The sequence below is a fragment of the Vanacampus margaritifer genome, chromosome 1 (assembly GCF_051991255.1).
Source record: "Vanacampus margaritifer isolate UIUO_Vmar chromosome 1, RoL_Vmar_1.0, whole genome shotgun sequence".
Lineage (NCBI taxonomy): Eukaryota > Metazoa > Chordata > Actinopteri > Syngnathiformes > Syngnathidae > Vanacampus > Vanacampus margaritifer.
This window is the reverse complement of record NC_135432.1, coordinates 45,022,836-45,046,207: the sequence shown is the minus strand read 5'-3', so window position 1 is coordinate 45,046,207 and position 23,372 is coordinate 45,022,836. Positions and strand designations below refer to the sequence as shown.

The following is a 23,372-nucleotide window of genomic DNA, read 5'->3' as shown; positions in this document are numbered from 1 at the left end:
TTTGACATTTTGAGTTGAACGTTATTCTTTTTTTAATGGGCAAAAGTGTTTTATAAAATAAATGAAGACAGAAAGGTCTAAAAGCAAAGTCAAGCCAGCCATCACGCCACGACGTACGCAAGGTTCAAAGTAAAGGTGTACTAAGGCTATTTGCATTGTCGTCAATGTATTACTCTATTTGGCAAACTTTATTTTGAATTTCGGCTTAACGTGTTACATTGAGTATCTCATGTCGCAGTGGGGTGGTTTTGGGTTTTTTGTCTTGTCATTCCCGGTTTTATTTTGAAAGTCTAACTCTCCTCTCGTTTCAGGTCATTTGCCCTTCTTCATGTGGTGTCTGTGTCCGCCCCATTCCTTGATTGTGTCCACTTGTTCCCAATCGCCCTCATGTGTTAAATAGTCTGCGTATCCCTTGCCTTGTTGCTGAAGTGTCACGTCGTGTGCATGGAAGCGTTCCCACAGCTAATATCCACAGCCCTTGCTTTGTCTAGTCTTGCTCTCGTGTTTTTTTGTATCCAGTTTTTACCTCCTGTTTGGAGCGCCCTTTGTTACCCGTTTTGAGTGCCTTGTTTTAAGCGTCTTTTGTTCAGTGTTTTTTCCCTCAGTCCAGAGGTGATTTGTGTTAATTAAACTGCAGCTGTTGAGGCTAACCCAATTCCTGTGCCTGGGTTCACCCTGCCTTACCTTGTCAGAGTATGTTTCAGCTTCCTTTTAATATGCATAAGGTCCGGAACATTGGATAAACTAACAGAGTAGCAACACACACGTACACATCATTTTGGAAGAGGAACAACGTCCCAGGCGTGGGACTTAAGCCCATGTCAAGCCTGTTGGTCATGGCAAGCCTGATGGTAGGCTAACTGAATACTCTAAATTGTCCATAGGTGTGAATGTGTGTGACCAGCAACCAGTTCAGGGTGTATCCACCTCTCACCTAAAGTAAGATAGGGTAGGCTTCAGCATACATACAACCCAAATGAGGATAAGCAGTACAGAGAGTGAATGGATGGATGGGTTTGTAACTCATGATCGTGACTTTTTGGGAATTTGATACAAGATACTATGTGTTTGTGAAAGACTAAGACTTTAGAAGAGAAGAGGCAATGGGAAATGCAGCAATTGGAGGTTCTGTCTATGCCAATGAAGACCTACTTGTTGGAGCACATCATAACCACTCTGTCACAGGGCTTGATTGCATGTGGGTCAGCATGGCCAGAGGATCCAATTGACTTCCTGGTAATGAACTGATAATGACTCATTTTGGCTGTATTTTATGCCTTGACATTTTTATTTATATTTGTTCTGTATCATTTCAGGCAGAGTATTTGATAAAGAACAACCCCTGACACGTTTTGGCATCACAGAAGTCAATGTGCCCTGGTCTTCCACTGGCACCTGGAGAGCATCCAGGATTTACTTACATTACTTTAATTGAATGATTCTGAGCTTTATTAAAATTCTTTCAATCAAAAGTCATATTAAATTCAGCTGTATTTTTACTACCTCATTGGATATTGACAAGCTCATTTTTTCACTCTAAATGGAATAAGAATGTGTAATTTTGGCTGTTTGCACGAGGTTTTCAAAGTGATAGCAATAATGTTGCCATGTCAGCAATGACAATGTTGAAAATGGGTATGTTTAGCCAAATTGGGGTTGACTTTGCTGTGAATGCAATACTAGAAAATCAACATCACAACTTTTGGTGCAGCCGTTAACTGAAACAATTCAAACTTAACGTACTACACAGTACTATTTTGTAAAAGGACTCAATCCACTTAAAATTCTACTTACTTTGATCAAATTAGATTATCTTGGATTTGACAATGAGAAAATTCAACTCTTTAAAACCTGGTACACACAAAAGGATTTTTCGAATCTTAAAGGATTTTTTGTCTTTGTCAGTCCGCACACAGTATTGAGCTCAGTATTGTTTATTCGGTAATCTTACCGATTTAACATGTCATCATCATTGCTCTCTCTCTCTCGTGTGTGTGTTCATTAATTCACCTGAAACCATTTAAAATCCCATACCCTTCGCCTAAACCAAAAACTTCAGAATCCTGCCAGTCGTAAAGTTGTCAGGAGACCTGAGGAAGGATCAAAGAAAAGAAAAAAAAGTAAAGTGAAATCCAGCACCGACCAGACACCAACTACTACCCACAGGGTTACAAACTAGAATCTTTCACCAATCCCAGAAACATCTCAATTCCAACAAATTAGGGAGACAGAAGGAACGACTGAAGAAAGGAAGGAAGGATAGATGAAGTAGAGTAAAATCCACAGACATCAGCCTCCACCGATTCAGCGACTAGAGCAGTGGTAGGGAACCCTTGTCCTTGAGAGCCGCTGTCTTGTCTGTTTTCCATGTCTCTCTCCATCAACACACCTCGGCGCAATTGCTTTACGACAGTCCCAGCGAAACACGCTGCTTTTGGTCAATGCAAAGGATAAAGGGATTACAGCGTCCCCAGCCAGCAGGCCGACCCGTCCCTGTGAGGTTCCCCTGCCATCGGAATGAACTCTCTCTCTCCTGAACCTTCTTCATCTGTTCTTCAACAGCTTGGTGTATCTCCCATCCAGGACAACATCTCTCTGGGTCTCGGGCCAACATGAGACCATCTCTAAGTGCAACTTTGCAAACATTAACCAGATTGTACAAATTGGTGCAAGCAATGAGGTTAAATTCAGTCCCAGACACTTGGTGTTACTCTTCTCTTTCTTCCTACGAACACACCTTCCTCCTTTCCTTCTTTTACCAACAGTAGTCCAGTTTCCACTGGCACCCTGTAGGTCAACAGCACCGATGGCGGTCGTTGTTAACTTGGGCCTCGACCGATCCAGTATGGAACTCATATATTTGATTCAAATCTTAGATTTGGCCAAAGTTTTACGGCGGATGCCCTTTCTGACACAACTCTCTGTATTTATCCGGGCTTGGGACCGGCACAAGAAGACACTGATTGAGTCTCCTTCAATTAATGAGTCAATTGATTATTAATTTAATAATTAATTATTATTATTATCGTCTATAATATCAGTTATAAACAACTCAAATCTTTTAGATACGATCGAGGTATAAATCTTATAATAAATGGGTCTCATTTTTATAGTCTTTGGTATGACCCGGCTGCTGATTGAACCCACGACGTCCCAGTCACAGGGCGGACGGACACTCTACCACTAGTCCACTGAGCTGGTAAAAAAAGTTAATATTGGCTCTGAAGTAAGATGAATACTTACTTTTCCTGTGTTCATGATGTTGATTATCAAAACATACAATGAGATCAGTGAATTCAGGCATTTCCTAAGGATTTTATTCACAAATTTGTGTACAGTGAGAATATGCAGCTACCCGCGCCATTTTGGTTCTCAACTGTCACGCCCCTCAACGAGCTAGTCACTCATATTCTTTCGTCCATCTAAAAGTCCCTCCCCTCTCTCTGCTCTCCTTTCAGACAGTCACATGATACCTCCTTCTTTTCCTTCCCCCTTGTAGTCACAAGATGGAACACAGGAAATCAGATAAAGGTTGACGTTTACAGAGTCAGACTTGCTGGCGCTGGTTGTAAACACAAAGGGATCTAATTAACACATTCGCTTGCCCCCACCACATGTTCTCAGGAGAGCACAAAGAGAAGATCAGCCCCTGACATCATTTGAACACACACACACAACTATACTAAGTAAATCAAAGCAATTTTGTCCAATTCTAAATAGTTATAACTAAATCAAAACAGTTATAATTAAATTGAAACAGAAGATTCACTTCAGCTCTAAAACCTAAACCAAACGCCAGGACTCAAAATTCTTGCTGTATTCAGTTTATTTTAGCATCCTGAAGATGATTCTACCATTAATTTTATTGTGCACTTTTTAAAGATTTTAAAAAGAATAATATCAAGTGTACATTAGGGCGCTAAAAAAGCCGTAAAAGGGTAATATTGGCTCTCAAACCTAAACCAAATGTTGCAGACTCAAAATTCTTACTGTTTAAATAAAGGTCCACTGAACTTTTGAAGTTAAAAAATGGGAAATAAATCATCTTACTGTGCACTGTAAAAACGAAATCTTTGGTCTAGGAGGTTATAATTAATGCATTAGTTTAAAAACTATTCAATATAATTGTATTTATGATTTTTTGGGGGGTTCTAGAGGGGTGGTGAAGACCCGAGGTGGGGGTACACGAGGGCGGTGTACCTTCTATATAATGCTTCGAAAGTCATAGCGTCACTTATAGCCTCTCCCACCCATTAGTTCTATCTCCACATGCACATCGTGAACCCTGCCTTAGCTAACGGAGAAGGGCCTAGGCGGTCTGCTGGCGCCTAAACCATCTTGCCCCGCAACCATGGGTAAATGGTCCTGCTGCCTGGGAAGCATTATGCCAAAAGCTAAGGGAAGGCAAACCCTGACAGAAAACCTGCTCTGCGGCTGAGCATTAGGCAGTTTACCGATTACAGTAAATCCTGGCATGTCACTACAACCCTTCCCAGCTGCTGGTCATCTTTGTTGTTTCCATGCCATCGGATTTCAGCTGGTGCGGGGCCAAATTCAGTGGCATCAATGATTGCGCACCCTCCCCGTCACCTTAATCCCTTCATCGCACAGGTTTTATCTAGCTACCATCATTTATGATTTTGTGTTTATTTTTTAATTAACATTTAAATAATTATATAAATAATAATAGAAGTGCAGAAATGGAATTCAAAGCACAAAGATGGGCAGTTTTATGCAGTACTTTGACAAAGAGAAGATCCTGGTTGCCTAAATTCCATGTTGGTTGTCAAATATTACATCTTTAACTATTGTAGAGAGAATATTACTAGGGACTTTATGTCAAAATTTGATTGATGACATTCCTAATTAGATTAGGGGCCCATTCCTAATCAGATTAGGGGCAATTTCCTAATTAGATTAAGGGGGATTTCCTAATTAGGTTAAGGAAATGGCCCCTTAATCTAATTAGGAAATACCCCTAATTAGATTAAGGGGCCATTTCCTAATTAGATTAAGGGGGTATTTCCTAAATATATTAAGGGCCATTTTTCTAATTAGATTAAGGGGGTATTTCCTAAATATATTAGGGGCCATTTTTCTAATTAGATTAAGGGGGCATTTCCCAATTAGATTATGGGGCCATTTCCTAATTAGTTTAAGGGGGATGTCAGGTTCAATAAGATGGCATTCATAAAAAACACAACACAATGAAGGAGAGAAGACACCTTGTACCTTTTTAGAAGCTAGCGAGGAGAATGGGCAGAGGTGTGCCTCAGTTACAACCTCCTACCACTCTGAAGCACACTCTGCCAAGCCCTCTCTTTTTATTTCCTTAGGGTGGTCACTGGTTACATGGGTATTCCAACTCTATAGGTGGCGTGGGGGGGGCAGCATAGTTGCAACACAGTGTACTTGTTTGTCTGTGTGTGTGCATGTAAGTGCTGAGTACATGTGTGGTCATGTTTGCAATCAACAGGGCGTTTTAGCGGACTGGCTCAATTAATTCCGCTGGGTTGGATATTCTTGTCATCATGAGTCTTCTCCTGTTAATCAGCTGTTAGATACGACTACCTTAATATGCTGTGTAGGAGCAGAGCAAGCATTCTTTATTGCAAGCAGAAGCAATTCTTCTTCTTCTTCATTCTTCAATAGTAAAGTGCTTATTTATGTTATAACTAATTGTACAATTTTCCCAACATTCCTCCATGCCCCATGGTTCCCTCTCCCCTCTCCCCTCTCCCTTACCTTACCAACTCTCCCTCCTCCCTTTCCCCCGCCTATCCTCGTCAGCCTCCCGGTCCCTTCTCCCTCGTCACCCTTCCTCCTCCTTCCCTCTCTCCCTGCTGCCTGCCGCTGTCCCTTCCCCCTTCTTGTTTTCTCCTTCCCCCGTCCCGTCCCCCTCCCCTGTCCGCCTTCCTCCCCCTCCCCTGGGCTGGGGGCTCCATCCCTGGAGTTGGACTCAAATATTTTTTAAAAATTACAGTTGGAAGAGGACATGACATGAACAAAGAGAATAACTGGGTTCAAATTAATCATTTTAATGTACCCAATGTGGTCTGTAGTGATGGATCCGGCAACACCGATGCATCAATGCATGTGTCAAGTTTGTAGAGGAACCCCTGTGTCGGTGCGTGTAGCACTTTGTGAAAACCACGTGACTGACACCGCCGCCTGTTACTTGGTGTCAAGCTTGGTGTCAAGCTTTATAAGGAAGTGCCGAAGCACGTCTGTCAGCGGGTTGCGTCTCTAATGATTCACACATCTTTTGAGGCGCACATAATTCCCTTCAAGTCAGTGTGATAGGGATTTCGAAAGAGAAAGGATTGTCCACCTAGACGGTAGAATAAAATCACAGTAAAATCTTATGATTGACCATTTGGATCTCATATCAATTCAGTTTCACTTTCCTTACATTATAGAAAGTGATTCTCCAAGGTATGTACTGTCACCGTTTAAATCAATGGTTAAAGAGACTACATGAGTTGCTTGTGTATTTTGGGGTTTTGGTTCGAGGCCCAGCTGCAACATTGTAAACTCCATTTATTTTATTAACGCTAAATTGTTTGGACCAGGTTTTTCATTAATGTAGTAGTTTTAGGTTTTTCATTTTTTGACACGTTTACGTACCAAAACATCTTCCGAGAGCAACTTCTCCCAACCATCCATAAACAGTTTGGTAACAAACAATTCCTTTTTCAGCATAATGGAGCACTTGCTAGAAGGCAAAAGTGATAACAACGTGGGTTAGAGAGAACAACATCAACATTTTGGGTCCATGGCCAGGAAAGTCCCCAAACCTTAATCCCATTGAGAACTTGTGGTCAATCTTCAAGAGACGGGTGAAAAAAAAAAAAAGACAAACTCTGGCAAACTCCAAGCATTGATTATACAAGAATGGGCTGGCATCAGTCAGGATGTGGCCCAGAAGTTATTCGACAGCATACCAGGGCAAATTGCAGAGGTCTTGAAAAAAAGGGTCGACAATGCAAATATTGACACTATGCATACATTTCATTTAATTGTCAATAAAAGCCTTTAGCACTTGAAAAATTATTGTAATTAAATTTCAATATATCATTATAACATCTAACAAAAAGGTCTAAAAACACTGAAGCAGCAAATTTTGTGAACACCAATACTTTGTGTCATTCTCTCTTTTGGCCATGACTGTATTTATTGACTGCATCTCCAAACATTTTGAATTTAAATGAAGAAAGTACTACAGTAGGAAATACAAAGACTTATTTAATTGAAGTCATCAAATTAGTGTCAGTTGAGTCTGTCACCTTGGTTACCTTTAGTGTATTTATTTGAATATGATAAGACTGTCCATGCACAATTTTATTTGATAAACATTATTATTCTAACAAAAGTTACATTCATAGGTCCAAATTTATGCATAAGAAACCATCCTTCATTGAGTTTTTTTCCATCATTATCCACTTGTATGTATCCAAAAGCTGTGAAACCATATTACTGTAAACTTTTTCATTTATTTATGTGACTTTGTACAATCTTTTTTTTCCTTTTTGTTATATTGTTGATTTTATTTTGTTTAGTTTCTTTATATTTTTTAACGTCTCTGGCGTGTTGTGTGTTCGATTTGTTTGCATTGTATACATGTTTGTATTAAATTTTTTCACATACTTGGTATAATGTTTATTGTTTGAATAAAGTCTGTAAGAGGAAGAGAAAAAAGTCACCTTAGTTACCTGTAGTGATATTTAAGCTACAGCAGGTGTCAGTATTCAGTGACACAGTATCAACACAGTGCGTCATTGTGTCAACACGCTTCATGACGCTTCATTGACCCATCACTAAGGTCTGTAATGCTCGCTACATTTTGGCCACAATCTTTTGCTACTTTAAATATGGTCACCAGTACTACTATATCTAAATTACAATGTCTATATACCTTATAGCCGTGTGCCTTCTAGCATGATTCGATCAGTGGGGAAAGACGTGCACTGGCTCCTCATACAGCGAGGACGCCGCCGACACCTCCCTCTCAGATGTGCATTGTGCACTGTCATACTTCAGAAACTGTATTTCTTTGGCTTGGTGCCAAAAAACGGAAATGTGTTTTAGCGCATGAAGTTTTAGCGCATGAAGTCCTGCGTGAGTGGGTGATGTCAGTACGCAGTTGCACGTATAATGTTGCGTTCAATTCCGCCATGAAAAACACCAAATCTTCCACTCACGCACAGTCACAATTTAGACGTGAAAGACGTGTTTCAGGACCAAAACATGGCACTCTTTGATTTTGAATCGGTGGTCGGAAGTACCGACCCAAATCGGTCCATACCATTCTTTTTTGTTTTAATTCATTGTTGCTGTCAGTTTGCCTTGCCTGCAAGCTGATTTGAGTTCACCAACTCCTGAGAATCAATCTTGTTCGAAGCTCCCTGATTTGCCCCGAGCCGCACCACTAGTGTTGTTGACCAATCACAATCACAGTGTGTTTGGGGGTGGGATATGCAGCTGTGACGAAAACAAGAGTCCCAAGGCAATAACACACCTTTCTCAATTGGCTTGATTTAAAGATTGTGTTATTTAAGGTGCCGCTTTCCCACATATTTCCTGTACATTGCAAAGGGTTAGCTGTCAGTATCCCCTCCGTCCCATGCACGATAAAGAAGCGCATGAATGCGCAGAAGACGGTCATACAGGGTCTTGCAGCTGCCCTCTTGTGGGTAAACGTGAAATTGCATTTAGCATGTAATTTATATGCTGGACAATAGGGCTAAAGGGCCACATGTTATTAATTTCATGATAGATAAAACCTACTAAGTAGCTTAAATATACTTCAGTTAACTACTGAAGATAAAGATATGTTAGATGCGCCACTTACTATAAACGAGCTGTACAGTACTCTAGATAGTATGCCTAATGGCAGAGCACCTGGCCCGGATGGTTATCTGGCTATATTTTTCAAGCATTTTTGGTTAATGCTTGCTCCATTATTCTTAAGAATAGTAACAGAAATTAAAACTAATGGTTACATACGTCCACACATGAATACAGCAGCAATTAAACTTTTATTAAAGCCAGAAAAAGACCCACCCTTCCATCAAGTTACCGTCCGATTTCACAAATTAACACTGATATTAAAATTATCGCTAAGGTTTTCGCATCTAGACTACAAATAGTAATAGTAATAGTAATCGCGACAATAATTCATAGCGACCAAACAGGCTTTATTAAAGGTCGTCACTCTACTAATAATATTAGGAGGCTCTTTAACCTTATTAGCATGTCACAGTGGCATGATAAAAAGGCAGTTATTATATCGTTGGATACAGAATAAGCCTTCGGCAAAGTTAACTTTTCCTTCCTCTTTGCTGTTTTAAATAAATTTGGCATTGGGAAATCATTTATTCACTGGGTGTCAATATTATATGATTCTCCTAAAGCTACAGCTACTACTAATGGGATTATATCTCAGAGTTTTACTCTACAGAGAGGCACAACACAGGGATGCCCACTGTCCCCTTTATTATTTGCAATATTTATTGCCATGCCCCGTTCTGCTGCGTTGGGCTTGGGGCGCGGGCCGTGTTGGGGTGGGGGTTGCACCTGGCTCCTGGGTTTGCTCTCCGGCCGGTGGCCCCTGCGGTTGTGCCTTGGTGCTGCCGAGGCCTGGGGGGCCCTGGGGGATTTGTGCTTGCTCTGTCCTGGCCGGGGTCAACGGCTCGACTCTTAGGTGGAGGTTTTCATGCATTCCAGATCCACCACACCAGCATCTACCGAAATTCAAACTCTGCTTCATCTATTCTATTCTAGGGTTGAACATTAAAGTGGAAAAAGCACAATTGGAGGCGACGCTGGATGTACTCAACCTGCAAAAGGAAGCAGATGCAGCCATTGCTAAAGCCGAAGAAATGGAGTCACCTCCAAATGAAGACACTTTTCAACAAGATAGTACAAATCAGTAACAACATTCCACACAAATCTACACCCTTTCCATACCAAATGAGAGCCAGTTCCGTAGCCCAGTACAGCCACAGGAGGGCACCAGACAACTTCCACAAAGTGACTTGATTCACCAAGCTCCTCACAATGTGTTGCAACCACAGCATGTACCAATGTTAAATGATGGTAAAAACACTACCAACGAACTTGCCAGATACCTAACTAGAAGTCAATTAGTAACAGGAGGTCTGACACAATTTGATGACAAGCCAGAGAGCTATCTAAGCTGGAAAGCCACATTCCAGAGTACCATCAGAGACCTTGGTCTTTCACCCAGTGAAGAACTAAACCTCCTTATTAAGTGGCTGGGTAATGAGTCTTCTGAACATGCTAAGAGATTAAAAGCTGTCAACATCAAGCATCCGCTTACTGGTCTGCGCATGATATGGATGAGGCTAGAAAAATGCTCCGATCACGAGAAGCGATTGAAAGTTCTCTGTTCGCAAGAATCCAAACCTTTCCAAAGTTCACTAACAAAGAACCATACAAGCTTCGCGATCTGTCAGATTTACTGTGTGAACTGGAAGCAGCAAAACTTAATGGATATCTGCCGGGTTAGAACTACCTTGACACAGCAAAGGGAGTAAGTCCAATTGTGGAAAAGCTACCCTTTCCGCTTCAAGAAAAGTGGACAAGGGTGGGATCAAAGTACAAAGAAGACCATCGTGTACGTTTCCCAACTTTCTCATTCTTTGTTGAGTTTGTGAAAGGCCAAGCCCAAGCAAGAAATGGTCCGAGCTTCACCACAACTTACAGCCTGTTCAGCGAGCCTGCATTTAATCATGTCTCAGTACACAAAACAGACGTAGCAGTTGGAGCAAAGACACCAATAGACAATGTCCCACACATCTTAAACCACACCCACTGAGAAAATCCAAAGGCTTTAGAGCTATGGTACTTGAGGACAGGAAAAAGGCGCTAAAAAACATTTGTTTTTGCTGCCTTCCATCCAACACCCACCAAGCCAAACAATGTGATATTGCCATCAGGTGTGACGAATGTGAAAGCAACAAACACTTGGCAGCTCTCCACCCAAGTCCAGCACCATCCTGAAGAGAACGGCAGGGAGCAAAACCCCGCAGAGGAGTCAAATGTTACAGCTAAATGTACAGAGGTATTTGGAATCAAATCACAGGAAAATCATGCTCCAAGATCTGTTTGGTACAAGTCTTTCCGAAAGGTGAACTACACAACAGGAAAAAGATTTATGCAATAATAGACTAACAAAGTAACCAATTGCTCGCCAAAACAGTTCTTTGAAGCATTTGACATACAAGGCCTAGCCACACCATGCACGCTGAAAATGTGTGTTGGCACAACCCAAGTAACTGTCAGAAGAGCATGCGACTATATAATTCAATCATTGGATGGGAGAAAATGAACTTTTCTCTTCCTACGCTGATAGAGTGCAATGCTATCCCCAACAAAAGGGAATAAATACCTACTGCCAAAGCTGCCTTACATCACCCCGATCTGAAAGAAATCCCTGGTGAAATACGGCCTCTTGATCCAGATGCTGAAATATTGCTGCTGATAGGACGCAACTTGCACAGAGCGCACAAGGTCAAACGGCAAATCAGCAGCAGACACAATGACCTTTTTGCTCAGCTTGAATTAGGTTGGGTCATTATCGGTGATGTGTGTCTGGGCACTGCCCACAAGCCAAGTGAAGTAAATATTCTCAAAACACATGTGCCGGGCAACGGGCGACCAAGCTATCTCATTCCCTGTGACAGTCGTTTTAATGTAAAAGAGAGCTTCACAAAGAATCAAACAAAAGTTGTTTGCAACCCACTGCCACTCACAAACCCATACGCTAAGCCTACCTTTGAGAATCTAGGAGAAGCTATTTTCTCTCGCACTAAAGAAGATAATCACCTAGCACATTCAGAGGAAGACATGATCTTTCTGAAGAAGATGGAAGGATTCTTCAAAGATGACACAAACAGCACCACTCCCATTTTAGAACGAGCAGAGGTGCAGACTACCTGATAACAGATGTCTATTTGACGTATGTTTGACAAGAAGCCAGACATGAAGTCACACTTTGTTGAGTTTATGCAGAAAATGCTCGACAACAAACATGCGTAGCCGGCACCACCTCGTGATGAAGTTAAAGAGACCTGGTATCTTCCCATTTTTGGCGCATATCACCCTCAGAAGCCTGGGAAGATTCGAGGGGTGTTTGATTCCAGTGCGCAATTTGACGGAATTTCCCTCAACGATGTTCTGCTGTCAGGGCCTGACCTGAATAATACACTTAGAGGGGTGCTCCTTCACTTTAGAAAAGAACCTGTCGCAATCACTGCTGACATTGAGCAGATGTTTTACTGCTTTGTTGTTCAGGAAGATCACAGGGATTACCTTTGCTTCCTGTGGTTCAAAGATAACGACCTGACCAAAGACGTGGTGGACTATCGCATGAGGGTGCATGTCTTTGCAGTGGCAATATATGGGTTGAGGACAGCCGCAAAAGAAGCAGAAGGTGAATATGGAACCGACGCTCGAAACTTCATAGAATAGGATTTCTATATGGATGACGCATTAAAGTCCTTCCGCACAGTAGTTGAGGCTATTGATGTTTTACAAAGGGCCCAGAAAATGGTTGCACTGTCGAACTTACGTCTTCACAAGATTGCTGCCAACAAAGTGGAAGTAATAAACACTTTCCCAACTGAAGACAGGAAAAAATAAATAAAATACCTCGATCTGTCTATCGACAAACTCCCAGTCCAGCGTAGTTTGGGCATGATATGGGACACCACATCAGACACCTTCACGTTTGATGTTCCAAAAGAGCTAAAGCCCTTTATTCGACGTGGTGTACTGTCAACCGTGCACAGCCTGTTCGATCCTCTTGGGCTGCTCGCACCTGTAACTATCAAAAGAAGACTTCTTCTCAGAGAGCTCTCCAGCGGCAATCTTGAGTGGGACAGCCCTTTGCCTCAAGGTATGTACAACAATTGGAGCACATGGCATGACTCTCTGCAACACCTTAAAACATTAAACGCTCCCCGTACCTATGTTTTGTTCTCCATCTCAAAAGCCAACTTCATTGAACTCTGTGTTCTCGGACGCGTCATTTAGAGCGATAGCTGCAGTTGCCTATCTGAGAGTTACACATGAAGACGACCACAACGAAGTCGGGTTTGTCATGGCTAAGGCAAAGCTAGCCACTGTGCCAGAGTTTACAGTTCCGAGGTTAGAGCTGTGTGCTGCAGTGCTCGCTGTGGAAATGTCGGAGCTTCTCAGAAAAGAACTAAAGACAAAGATTGACAAGACCACTTTTTACAACTGACTGTGTCCAGAGAATCAAGCAATTGTCTCTGTCACACCAGTGGAAGTATGTTCCAATGCTGACCATGGATCTCGTTCTCTGTCAGCAGAGGAGATTTCCAAAACGTCTTGGTGGTTAGATCCAGCCTTCCTGCGTGGCAAAAGGATTGATGCTCCTCAAAAAGGTCCATTGATCCTGTTGTCAGAAGGATTCTTACTATTTTTCATGTTCATGATGTTGATTATCAAAACATACAATGAGATCTGTGAAATCAGATATTTCCTTAAGGATTTATTATCACAAATTTGTGGACAGAGAGAAAATGCAATTGAACCCACTTCATGCTCTTCTCATCTGTGTCGTCTCCTCCTCCGCTCTTGGCTAATATCCTTTGTCCTACAAAATCCCTCCCCTCTCTCGGCTCACCTCCCAGAGTCACATGATGTTAAACAGAAATCAGACAAGAGAGTTGAGTTGTTTTTCAGAGAGAGGCAGACTTAGTGGGGCCGGTAATAAAAACAAAGGGATCTAATTAACACATTCGCCTCGCCCCCACCACATGCCCTCAGGAATGTAAAAAGAGAAGATCACCCCCTGACATCATTTGAATTCTCACACCGAACTATACTAAGTAAATCAAAGCAATTATGTCCAATTCTAAATAGTTATAACTAAATCAAAACAGTTATAATTAAATTGAAACAGAAGATGCACTTCAATCCCGACTCAGATGTCGAAATTTTGGGCGATCAGTGGTTAGGCCACTTATTTTTAGAAATAATTTGAGCATCTTATCTCTGGTTTTTAGAAGTGTGCGACATTCATTATTGAATCAGGGAAAGGAGCAGGATTTCTTAGTCCTGGAGCTCCCCCTTCTGGAGAAACAAAGCAGAACCTCCTTAATTTTGCAAGAAAAGGAGTCAGCAGTTTATGACAGTTTATGTCATCTTTGGGAAATAAACTATCCCAATCTTAATCCTTGAGAGCATTGCTGATGTTTTGTTGCTGTTTTTTCGTGATGAAGCTGCAGTTTTAAGCTTTCTTGAGCAAATGTGTGTGAAAATAAAAACAATGTTTATTTAGCTTCCAGGAGAACAAGATCATGTTATGGTCTGAGAGTCCTGTGACCAAGTTCCAAGTCGTAGTGATTCTTTCTGGCTTGTTTGAAAACAGCAGGTCAATTTTAGTTTTGGAGAAATGTGTTGATCTGGTAGGACAATCAATAAGTTGTGTAAGGTCAAAGGAGTCAGTAATTGTTTTAAGGCTTTTCCTGTCTTTCATATTATCCCAGTTAACATTAAAGTCGCCGACCATGATTATTTCTTTCTTGTGATTTAGAGATTTAATTATTACCTTAAGCTGATGATGAAAATCTGCACTGGCTGTAGGTTTACGGTACTGAAAGATATTATAAAATTTTTAATACCTAATTTCATATATCAACTATTGTTACACATTATGAACATTTTAATTCTTCATATTAACCTATAAGAAATATTTTGTGTCCTGTGCAGAGCTGATGGTGTTGATTTCGGTATAATCTGACCTAAACTGGGTCATACTATTTAGTCTAAAAAGTTCCTTCTCAGCGCTTTGTACACACACATTTCGGTCTTGAAAACAAAATTTGCTTTGAAATAACACACACACACACTCTTTACTTTCTTCATCAGTCACGGCCACCGTAAATTTGGTTCAACTTGTTTGTGAGATTTTGCTATGGGAAAATCCTTCAACTATATAACACATTCTGTCTCAAAAACATCCACCTGACCTTGTTTACGCCATCTGCTCACGGAAAAGTACCAGAGAGTATGTTTAGTCTATAAATGAAAAGGAGGAGGTCTTTTTAACTATAAGAAGCTATTGTACACGTAGAAAAGCACATTTGACGCTCTGAAATCCCACGTTTTTTAAGTGATGTAATCGGAAGCTGTTATCTGTCCAGAGATTCTCTGATTTTTATTCAATCATTTTTGCAAAAGGTGTATTTTTCTTACATTAAATCTATCTTCATTTTTGGAACACGCAAAGAGGACAAAATTCCTTTAAATTCCTTCAATTGGTGAACCCGACGTAAAACGACGGTTTATAGCGGTGCGTTCACAGACGAATGGAACTCTCAGCCACATTAATCAAGGTAAGTGGACACTTTATCCACGTTTTAGGAGTTCTGTCTGTCTGAGAACGCTGCGGCTGATAAATTCGTCTTGCAAAATTATATTGAGGATGGAATTTGTGTAAGAGAAATAGTGATAAATTTTGAATTCGTGTGTTTGGACGCGAAGTCCCAGATTTTGGATTTTACCACGGTGTTTGAACTGTACACGTGGTGACGTAGCATTGTATACGAAAATGCTGTCACGTTAGATTGTATGCGATCGCTCGGAAGTCAGTCTGGGAAGCATTTTGTTTTTATAATTTTGTTTTTACAGACGGGGATGCTTGGAAGATTGACATAATTTCCTTGTATAATAAAAGCTGCACGTGGAGTTGTACGCAATTGCTTGGTAGTCAGTTTTGAGGGACATTTTCTGTTCTTACAAGACGAGAGATGCTTGGGAAATTGACATAAATTCCTTGCATAAAATAGAAGCTGAAATGGAAAACAGCTTTGTTCACGCAGGCGAGAGGCTCTTTTGGATAATTTGTTTAAAGGTCCTTGTGCAAGGAATTCAGTTTGTTAAACGCAAACGGGAGGTTCTCAGATGAAATTGCGGAGGAAATACGAAATATACAGCGGAATTGTACAGCCCTGATTGACGTCGTTAAAATCTGAGAACATATATATTCAGCTTTGGTAGTCAGGTTGGCAATAAGCGGAGTTGATACGCCGTTTTGTGATCAATCGCGAGGTCCTTGGATGATTGAATATGGATATTCATGGACAGATCTGTTCAGCTGGCAGATAACAGAAAGATGAATGCGCAGATGAGATATATTACCAGACATTGGTACGTAACGTTACGAGGGGTTTCTGCACAATTGAATCGAGTAATTGTGAACAGACAGGCTATATTAGTCGAGAGACTGCTTCGTAATTGACTTAAAGCGGTATTTATTATTTTGAGAGAAGATCATGATATTTGTTGTGTATTATTTGTATGTGGTAGAATAGTCGACGTCATTGTTATTGTTTTTACGGGGGCGCAAAGAGATATTTTGTTGATATTCGTTTGTATGCCGTCTTGTCCTGAAAAAGAAAAAATCTGACATCACGGTAAAATCTTAAAGTGACCACGATGAAATAAGGTGTTGAATAATTCTGTTATAAGTGAGACGTCACTGCATTTATAAATATTAATACGACGTAACGTCAATATAATATAATATAATATAATATAATATAATATAATATAATATAAAATAAAATAAAATAAAATAAAATAAAATAAAATACCGGCAATAATTAATAGAAAGTATGGACACTATTTGAGAACTACAAAAATGGTTGTTGCGATCGGAGAAATGCCCAGTAGACATGTCCGGGGTTTGAAAAACTGATAAAATGGATGTACGATTGCGGTGGAAAAAATCTTATGGCGCCGTTATAAGCTACGGTAAGTTAATTTTATTGATGGGGGACGTTGAGGCTCGCGCCGCCAGGCGTTCGACGTAAAATACGACATAAAAGAACGCGTTTACGAGTGGAATAAAAACGACACATAATCGTGTATTTTTTGGATAAGATGATGATGAATAATGCTAGAATACTAGCTTTAGGCATTTTGGTGAAGTTATAACCATTTATATAACTTTAAATAATGACTTAAAATGTTGGGGCTACGGTACGCTTTTATTCTGAAGGACTAAATGATTTGACCTGATATTGCTTCCGCTAGACGGAACTAAAGCTTCCGGATTAAAATTGTACCGTAAAATAATGACATAAAATCTATTTAATACTGAACGACGGGACTTGATTATATTGTGAAAAAGTTTAGTTTATTCTAATAAGATATGGCATTTGTTCGATGGTTTTAATGACGGCAATTTAACTTTGAATGTGCGTACACGGCGACCGCCCGTTAATAATGTTATGAGTGTATGTAATTTTTATATAGAGGAATATCCCGGACGTAGCCTTAAGAAAAGTGTATTAAATAATGATTAATACTGAAATGTTGCTTTGCAAATAAAATAACTGTATGATACAAATTTACGTAATAAAACAAATGAAACCATTTAATAAGCGCTAAACGGGATAAATTAATTAGACGGTAAAATTACTGATACAATTTCTAACGCTAAAACCCGCAAGCGTCTGCGTTAAATAATTGAACGACATTATATAAATTGTTGCCGTAACTGATTTTATAAGCCCCTTATATAAATTTCTTAAGCACTAATGTTGAATACTTAATTTGGCTTCACGAGTGCAAATACGTCATATTTAAAATTATGTTTGATATAAAACGAACGAATATTAATACACAAATAACATAGAGAGGTATAGTTTTAAGATATTGTAAAATTTAAATGCATATATGATGCTTATAGAACATAAATAACTTTGACTGATTGTAGTTGCTATGACTCTAGCTGACCGCCAGGTGTCATCCTTTTATAAATTAATGACGCAGGTCAGTTTGAAAATTTTAGTTGCTGTGACTCATTCTGACCGCCAGATGTCCCCCTTTTTCAAATTAAAAATGCCAAAGGCCAATCAACCTTTGTAATGAGGTCAAATAAAATGTTTTTATAAAAGGTAATGTTAATTGTGTGATTTTTTAATCTGCTTTTAAAGTTTAATGAGAAAATATATATTACATTTTCCTGGGATTGTTTTTAGATTAAATAGTTTAGTCTCTACTCTTATTTTAATAATAATAATAATTAATTAAAAATGAATAATTTGGCATGCGCGAGATGCTGTGATTATCGCGAGACCTACAGCGAGACCGGGAAACCCCAACATGGCAGCGCCCTGCTGCTAAGATAGAACTAGCTCTATTATGCTAAACTAATTCGAGTTTAACCATTATATATCTTGGCTTTTCTCTTTTCTCTTTTCATCCGACAGATTTGGAACACCACCCAACGTGGAGGACCTCGAACGCTTCATTGACGGTTATTTTTACAACTGCGCGATGGAGGACTCTTCCGTCGAGAAACCGTCGAAAAAACCCTCTAAAAAGAGAAAGAATGACTCAGCGACGGACACGGACGACCTAACCACTACGGAGGTCTCGGTCAGTATGCTGGAGTCCATAAATAAAAAATTAGAGGTCCTCTCCCTAATCTGCGAGGACGTCAAAGGATTAAAAGTAAGCATCGAATTCTTCAGCCAACAAGTAAGCGATCTCCAACGCGACAATGCCGAGATACACTCTACACTCGTGACTGTTTCAGCCGAGTTAGAAACCGTTAAAAAGGAAAATAAAATGCTAAAAGAAACTATTCTGGATGTTCAATCCCGTAGCATGCAGGATAATTTAATATTCTTAGGTATATCCGAGAATACCTCTGACAATCCAGAGGTTGAGATAAAAAAAATTATGACGACGTCGTTAAAAATTCCTCAGGAGACGGTAAATAACATCTCTTTTCACCGGGTACATCGGCTTGGAGCCCGTAGGGGCAACAGACCCCGTCCTATTATCACCAAATTTGAGCATTTTAAACAAAAAATATTTGTTAAAAGTAAAGGACGGGAGCTTAAAGGGACCTCATTTGGAATGAATGACCAATTCCCTAGAGAGATTAATGAGCGGTGAAAGGTACTGTTTCCTATAATGAAACAAAATAGGCAGGAGGGTAAACGGACTATGATGGTCGTTGATAAACTATACATCGATGGCCAACTATTCCGGAACCCCAACTCCACTCCCTGGCTGTTCTAATTGGCATTGATGGAACTAAACTTTGTTTGATTATTAGATGTATACATATACATATACTGTATATCTGGTTATAAAACCTAAAATATGAATACTCATTATGTTTAGGCTATATTATAAATATAATAATAATACATAACTATATCTAAAAGTAGATTTAAACAAAAAAAATCTCGCTTGGGTTACCAGTTACTGGTGTATTTTAATGTTGTTTAATTCCCCACTAACTTCCTTCACTTTCACATCCCTACCCGTTTTTTCACTGTTATATTTACTTACACATTTCCTCACATTTTACACAAATTATATAAATCACCTAACTTCTTTGATTCTATCCTATAACATGCCAGTATTGACAAATAGCCTATGCAGATATATACACAGGACTGAGCCTATATTGTTTGTATGCATAAATTAGTTCTGGTTTCCTGGAATGTTTGTGGCGCTCGCTCACAGGCAAAAAGAATAAAAACTTTAGTCCATCTCTTAAAATTAAAAGCAGATATTTGCCTCCTGCAAGAAACCCACCTACAAAAATCTGAAGAAAAATTACTTATTGATAAGAATTTTAGCCAAGCATACTCTGCCCCTTATAACAGCAGACAAAGAGGAGTCTGTATACTCATACATAAGAATTTACTCTTTATTCTAAATAATACAATAAAATCTGGGTCTGTACCCAGAGGGCCGATACATTATTATTCAGGTAACTATATTTAATAAAATATATACATTTGGCAATTTATATGCCCCTAATAATGATGATCCGGCCTTTTTCCATGAATTTTTCTCTCAGCTGTTTGATTTAGCAGCGAACTCTACTATTATTATTGGAGGAGACTTTAACACAGTCTTAAATCCATTAATAGACTGTTCTAATAACACAACATGTATAAGGCGATTACAATCTACTAAAGTAATAGGGGAGTATATGGATGATTTTGGCCTCGTCGACAGCTGGAGACTTAAAAACCCAAATAAGAAGGAATTTACCTTCTTTTCCGCTGTGCACCGGTCTTTTTCAAGAATTGATTATTTTCTTACAAATAACTCTATTGCTGATAAAACTGTTACAAAAATACATCCTATCATTATTAGCGACCATGCACCAGTCTCACTTTCCCTACAAGTTGATTATACCTTTAAACCACCACCAACATGGCGTTTTAACATCTCACTGCTAAACGATGTAGAGTTTGATAAAATTATAAGGAAAGAGTGGGCAGACTTTTTGGAAATAAATGACTCTCCAGGCCTATCGCCATCTCTTCTCTGGGAAGCTGGGAAAGCAGTAATTAGAGGTAAAATTATATCATATTCATCTTATAAAAAGAAACAGGATCAAAAATTAGAAAATGACTTGGAAGATAAAATTAAACAACTGACGGATGAGTACGCAATAAACCCAAATGACCAAATATGGACTGACTTACAAAATACAAAAATACAGTTAGACGATATGCTAACTAAAAAAACAGAGTTTATAATACAACAATTGAGATACAACAACTTTGAATATAATAACAAATCAGGTAAATTTCTTGCAAACCAACTTCAACGCAATCGGGAAAAATCTCTTATAACGGCTATCAAAGGGACAACTGGTGAATGTACACCATCACCAGAAGAAATTAATCAAATTACTATTATCGCAACCTATACTCAGAAACTAACAAGCCTAACCCTGAACATATTGAGGCATTCCTCAGTAGCTTAAATATGCCTCAGCTAACTACTGAATATAAAGATATGTTAGAAGCGCCACTTACTATAAACGAGTTGTACAGTGCTCTAGATAGTATGCCTAATGGTAAGGCACCTGGCCCAGATGGTTATCCGGCTATATTTTTTAAGCACTACTGGTTAATGCTTGCTCCGCTATTCTTAAGAGTAGAAACAGAAATCAAAACTAATGGTTACATACGTCCACACATGAATACAGCAGCAATTAAACTTTTATTAAAGCCAGAAAAAGACCCCACCCTTCCATCAAGTTACCGTCCGATTTCACAAATTAACACTGATATTAAAATTATTACTAAGGCGTTCACATCTAGACTAGAAACAGTAATTTCGACAATTATTCATAGCGACCAAACAGGCTTTATTAAAGATCGTCACTCTACTAATAATATTAGGAGGCTCTTTAACCTTATTAGCATGTCACAGCGGCATGATAAAAAGGCAGTTATTATATCATTGGATGCAGAAAAAGCTTTCGACAAAGTTAACTGGTCCTTCCTCTTTGCTGTTTTAAATAAATTTGGCTTTGGGAAATCATTTATCCACTGGGTGTCAGTATTATATGATTCTCCCAAAACTACAGTTACTACTAATGGGATTATATCTAAGAGCTTTATTTTACAGAGAGGCACAAGACAGGGATGCCCACTGTCCCCTTTATTATTTGCAATATTTATTGAGCCACTTGCAATAGCCATACGCCAGGAAAGAAGGATTCAAGGAATTCACTCTGGGGTAACAGAACATAAAATTAATCTACAGTATATGCCGATGATATTTTACTTTATTTAGAAAACCCGGCGATTTCGTTAGGGGAAGTATTTAACTTAATAACTAAATTCTCACAGTTGTCAGATTATTCTATTAACTGGACAAAATCAACACTTCTACCTATTACAGAAAATTCATGGAACCCTGCAAGCCAGGACCCACACTACTCATTTTCCATAGGTAATTTAAAATACTTAGGCATAAAAATCGCACCTAAATTAACTGATTTAATTCATTTAAACTTTTCTCCACTTCTGGATAACATTCATAGTGACTTGGAACGCTGGAATAATCTTCCTATTTCTTTAATAGGACGAATAGCCACCGTTAAAATGAAGGTTTTACCTAAAATAAACTATTTTTTCTCAATGATTCCGTTTAAACCTACGGCTAACTGGTTCCAGTTGTTGGACTCAGCCGTTACAAAATTTTACTGGAATAAAAAAAAAGCAAAGATTAGTCTATCTACTCTTCAGAAAAGTAAATCCAAAGGTGGTCTAGAGGCACCAAATTTTATGTACTACTATATAGCTAACCAGCTACAATATATCGTTCTATGGGCGCAACCCAACAGAGATACTAACTGTTGGCTGGAACTAGAACAAAAGGATTGTAATAACCTCAGACTTCTAGATTTACTCTTTATTACAACATCAATTAAGCGACATAATTGTTTTAAAAACCCAATGATTTCCGCCACCCTGACTGCTTGGTGGAAGGCATTAGAAATTACAAAAGCCCAAGTGGAGCCCTGTGGGCTTTCTCCCCTATGGCAGAACCCTGACTTTCGAATTAACAACCAATCGTTTTATTTAGGTGTGTGGGAGCAGAAAGGAATTACACAGCTCCACCATCTCTTCTCAGATAATATGTTTATATCATATACATCCTTGCTCCAAAAATACAAAATAACAAACGGAAATTTTTTACATTATCTGCAAGTTAAAAATATGATAAAGAAACAAATTCCAACACTTCAGGGTACACTCCAACCGCCTGGTTTATCTGAAGATATTACCAAGCTTTCTCCGACAACAACAAAAAAACTTTCAAAAACATATGTTACTTTCCTATACGGATAAAATGTCTTTACCCATCTCGAAATGGGAGACAGACTTGTCTATAGCTCCGGAATCTGACTTTTGGATTCAAGTTTGTGAAAATGCATTTAAAATGACAAAACACACAAATTTACAACTTATCCAATATAAAATTATCCATAGAACATACATTACTCAATATATGATGAAGAAAATGGGACTCTCCGACTCCGACATTTGTCTCCAGTGTCTACAAAACACTACAGACACTTATTTTCATGCTTTATGGTTATGCACTCCGGTTATGTATTTCTGGACTAAAGTCTTAGAAAAACTTTCCGCTATCTTGGACTATAGGATACCTTTATCTCCAAACTTGTGTTTGCTAGGTGACCTAACAACAACTGACTTACCACACAAACAATTTCAATCTACACTTGTAGCCCTTACTATCGCAAAAAAAACAATTCTTGTTAACTGGAAAAATAAACAAACTCTGAATATCGACCAATGGTCTAACCTCCTCATAAATCACATTTTAATGGAAAAAATATCGGCCTCAAATAAAAAACAAATATCAAAATTCATAGAAATATGGTCTACGTATATAGAATATTTTAACCTAATTTTGGTTATTTAATTCTGCCTGTTAGCGAGAGCCACCACATCGTGATAACTTACATTGATGTCTCTGCATTTGACAGTTTGTAACTAATGGTTGTATTTTTA

The 23,372-nt window shown here is 39.1% G+C and overlaps 1 protein-coding gene across 25 annotated transcripts in view; it reads left to right on the top strand.

Annotated features, from left to right (window-relative positions):
• ak7b (adenylate kinase 7b) overlaps positions 1-23,372 on the top strand; it is a 157,022-nt gene that overhangs the window by 129,480 nt on the left and 4,170 nt on the right. For 14 of the 25 annotated variants that reach the window (XM_077555294.1, XM_077555287.1, XM_077555286.1 and 11 more), the window contains one exon: positions 18,273-23,367. In XM_077555294.1, coding sequence (XP_077411420.1) covers positions 18,273-18,966 — 694 coding nt within the window. In that variant the 3' untranslated portion in view covers positions 18,967-23,367. Of the gene's footprint in view, positions 1-1,077; positions 1,237-1,316; positions 1,508-18,272; positions 23,368-23,372 lie in introns of those variants that run through there. The other 11 variants (XM_077555289.1, XM_077555288.1, XM_077555283.1 and 8 more) reach the window with 5 other exon arrangements.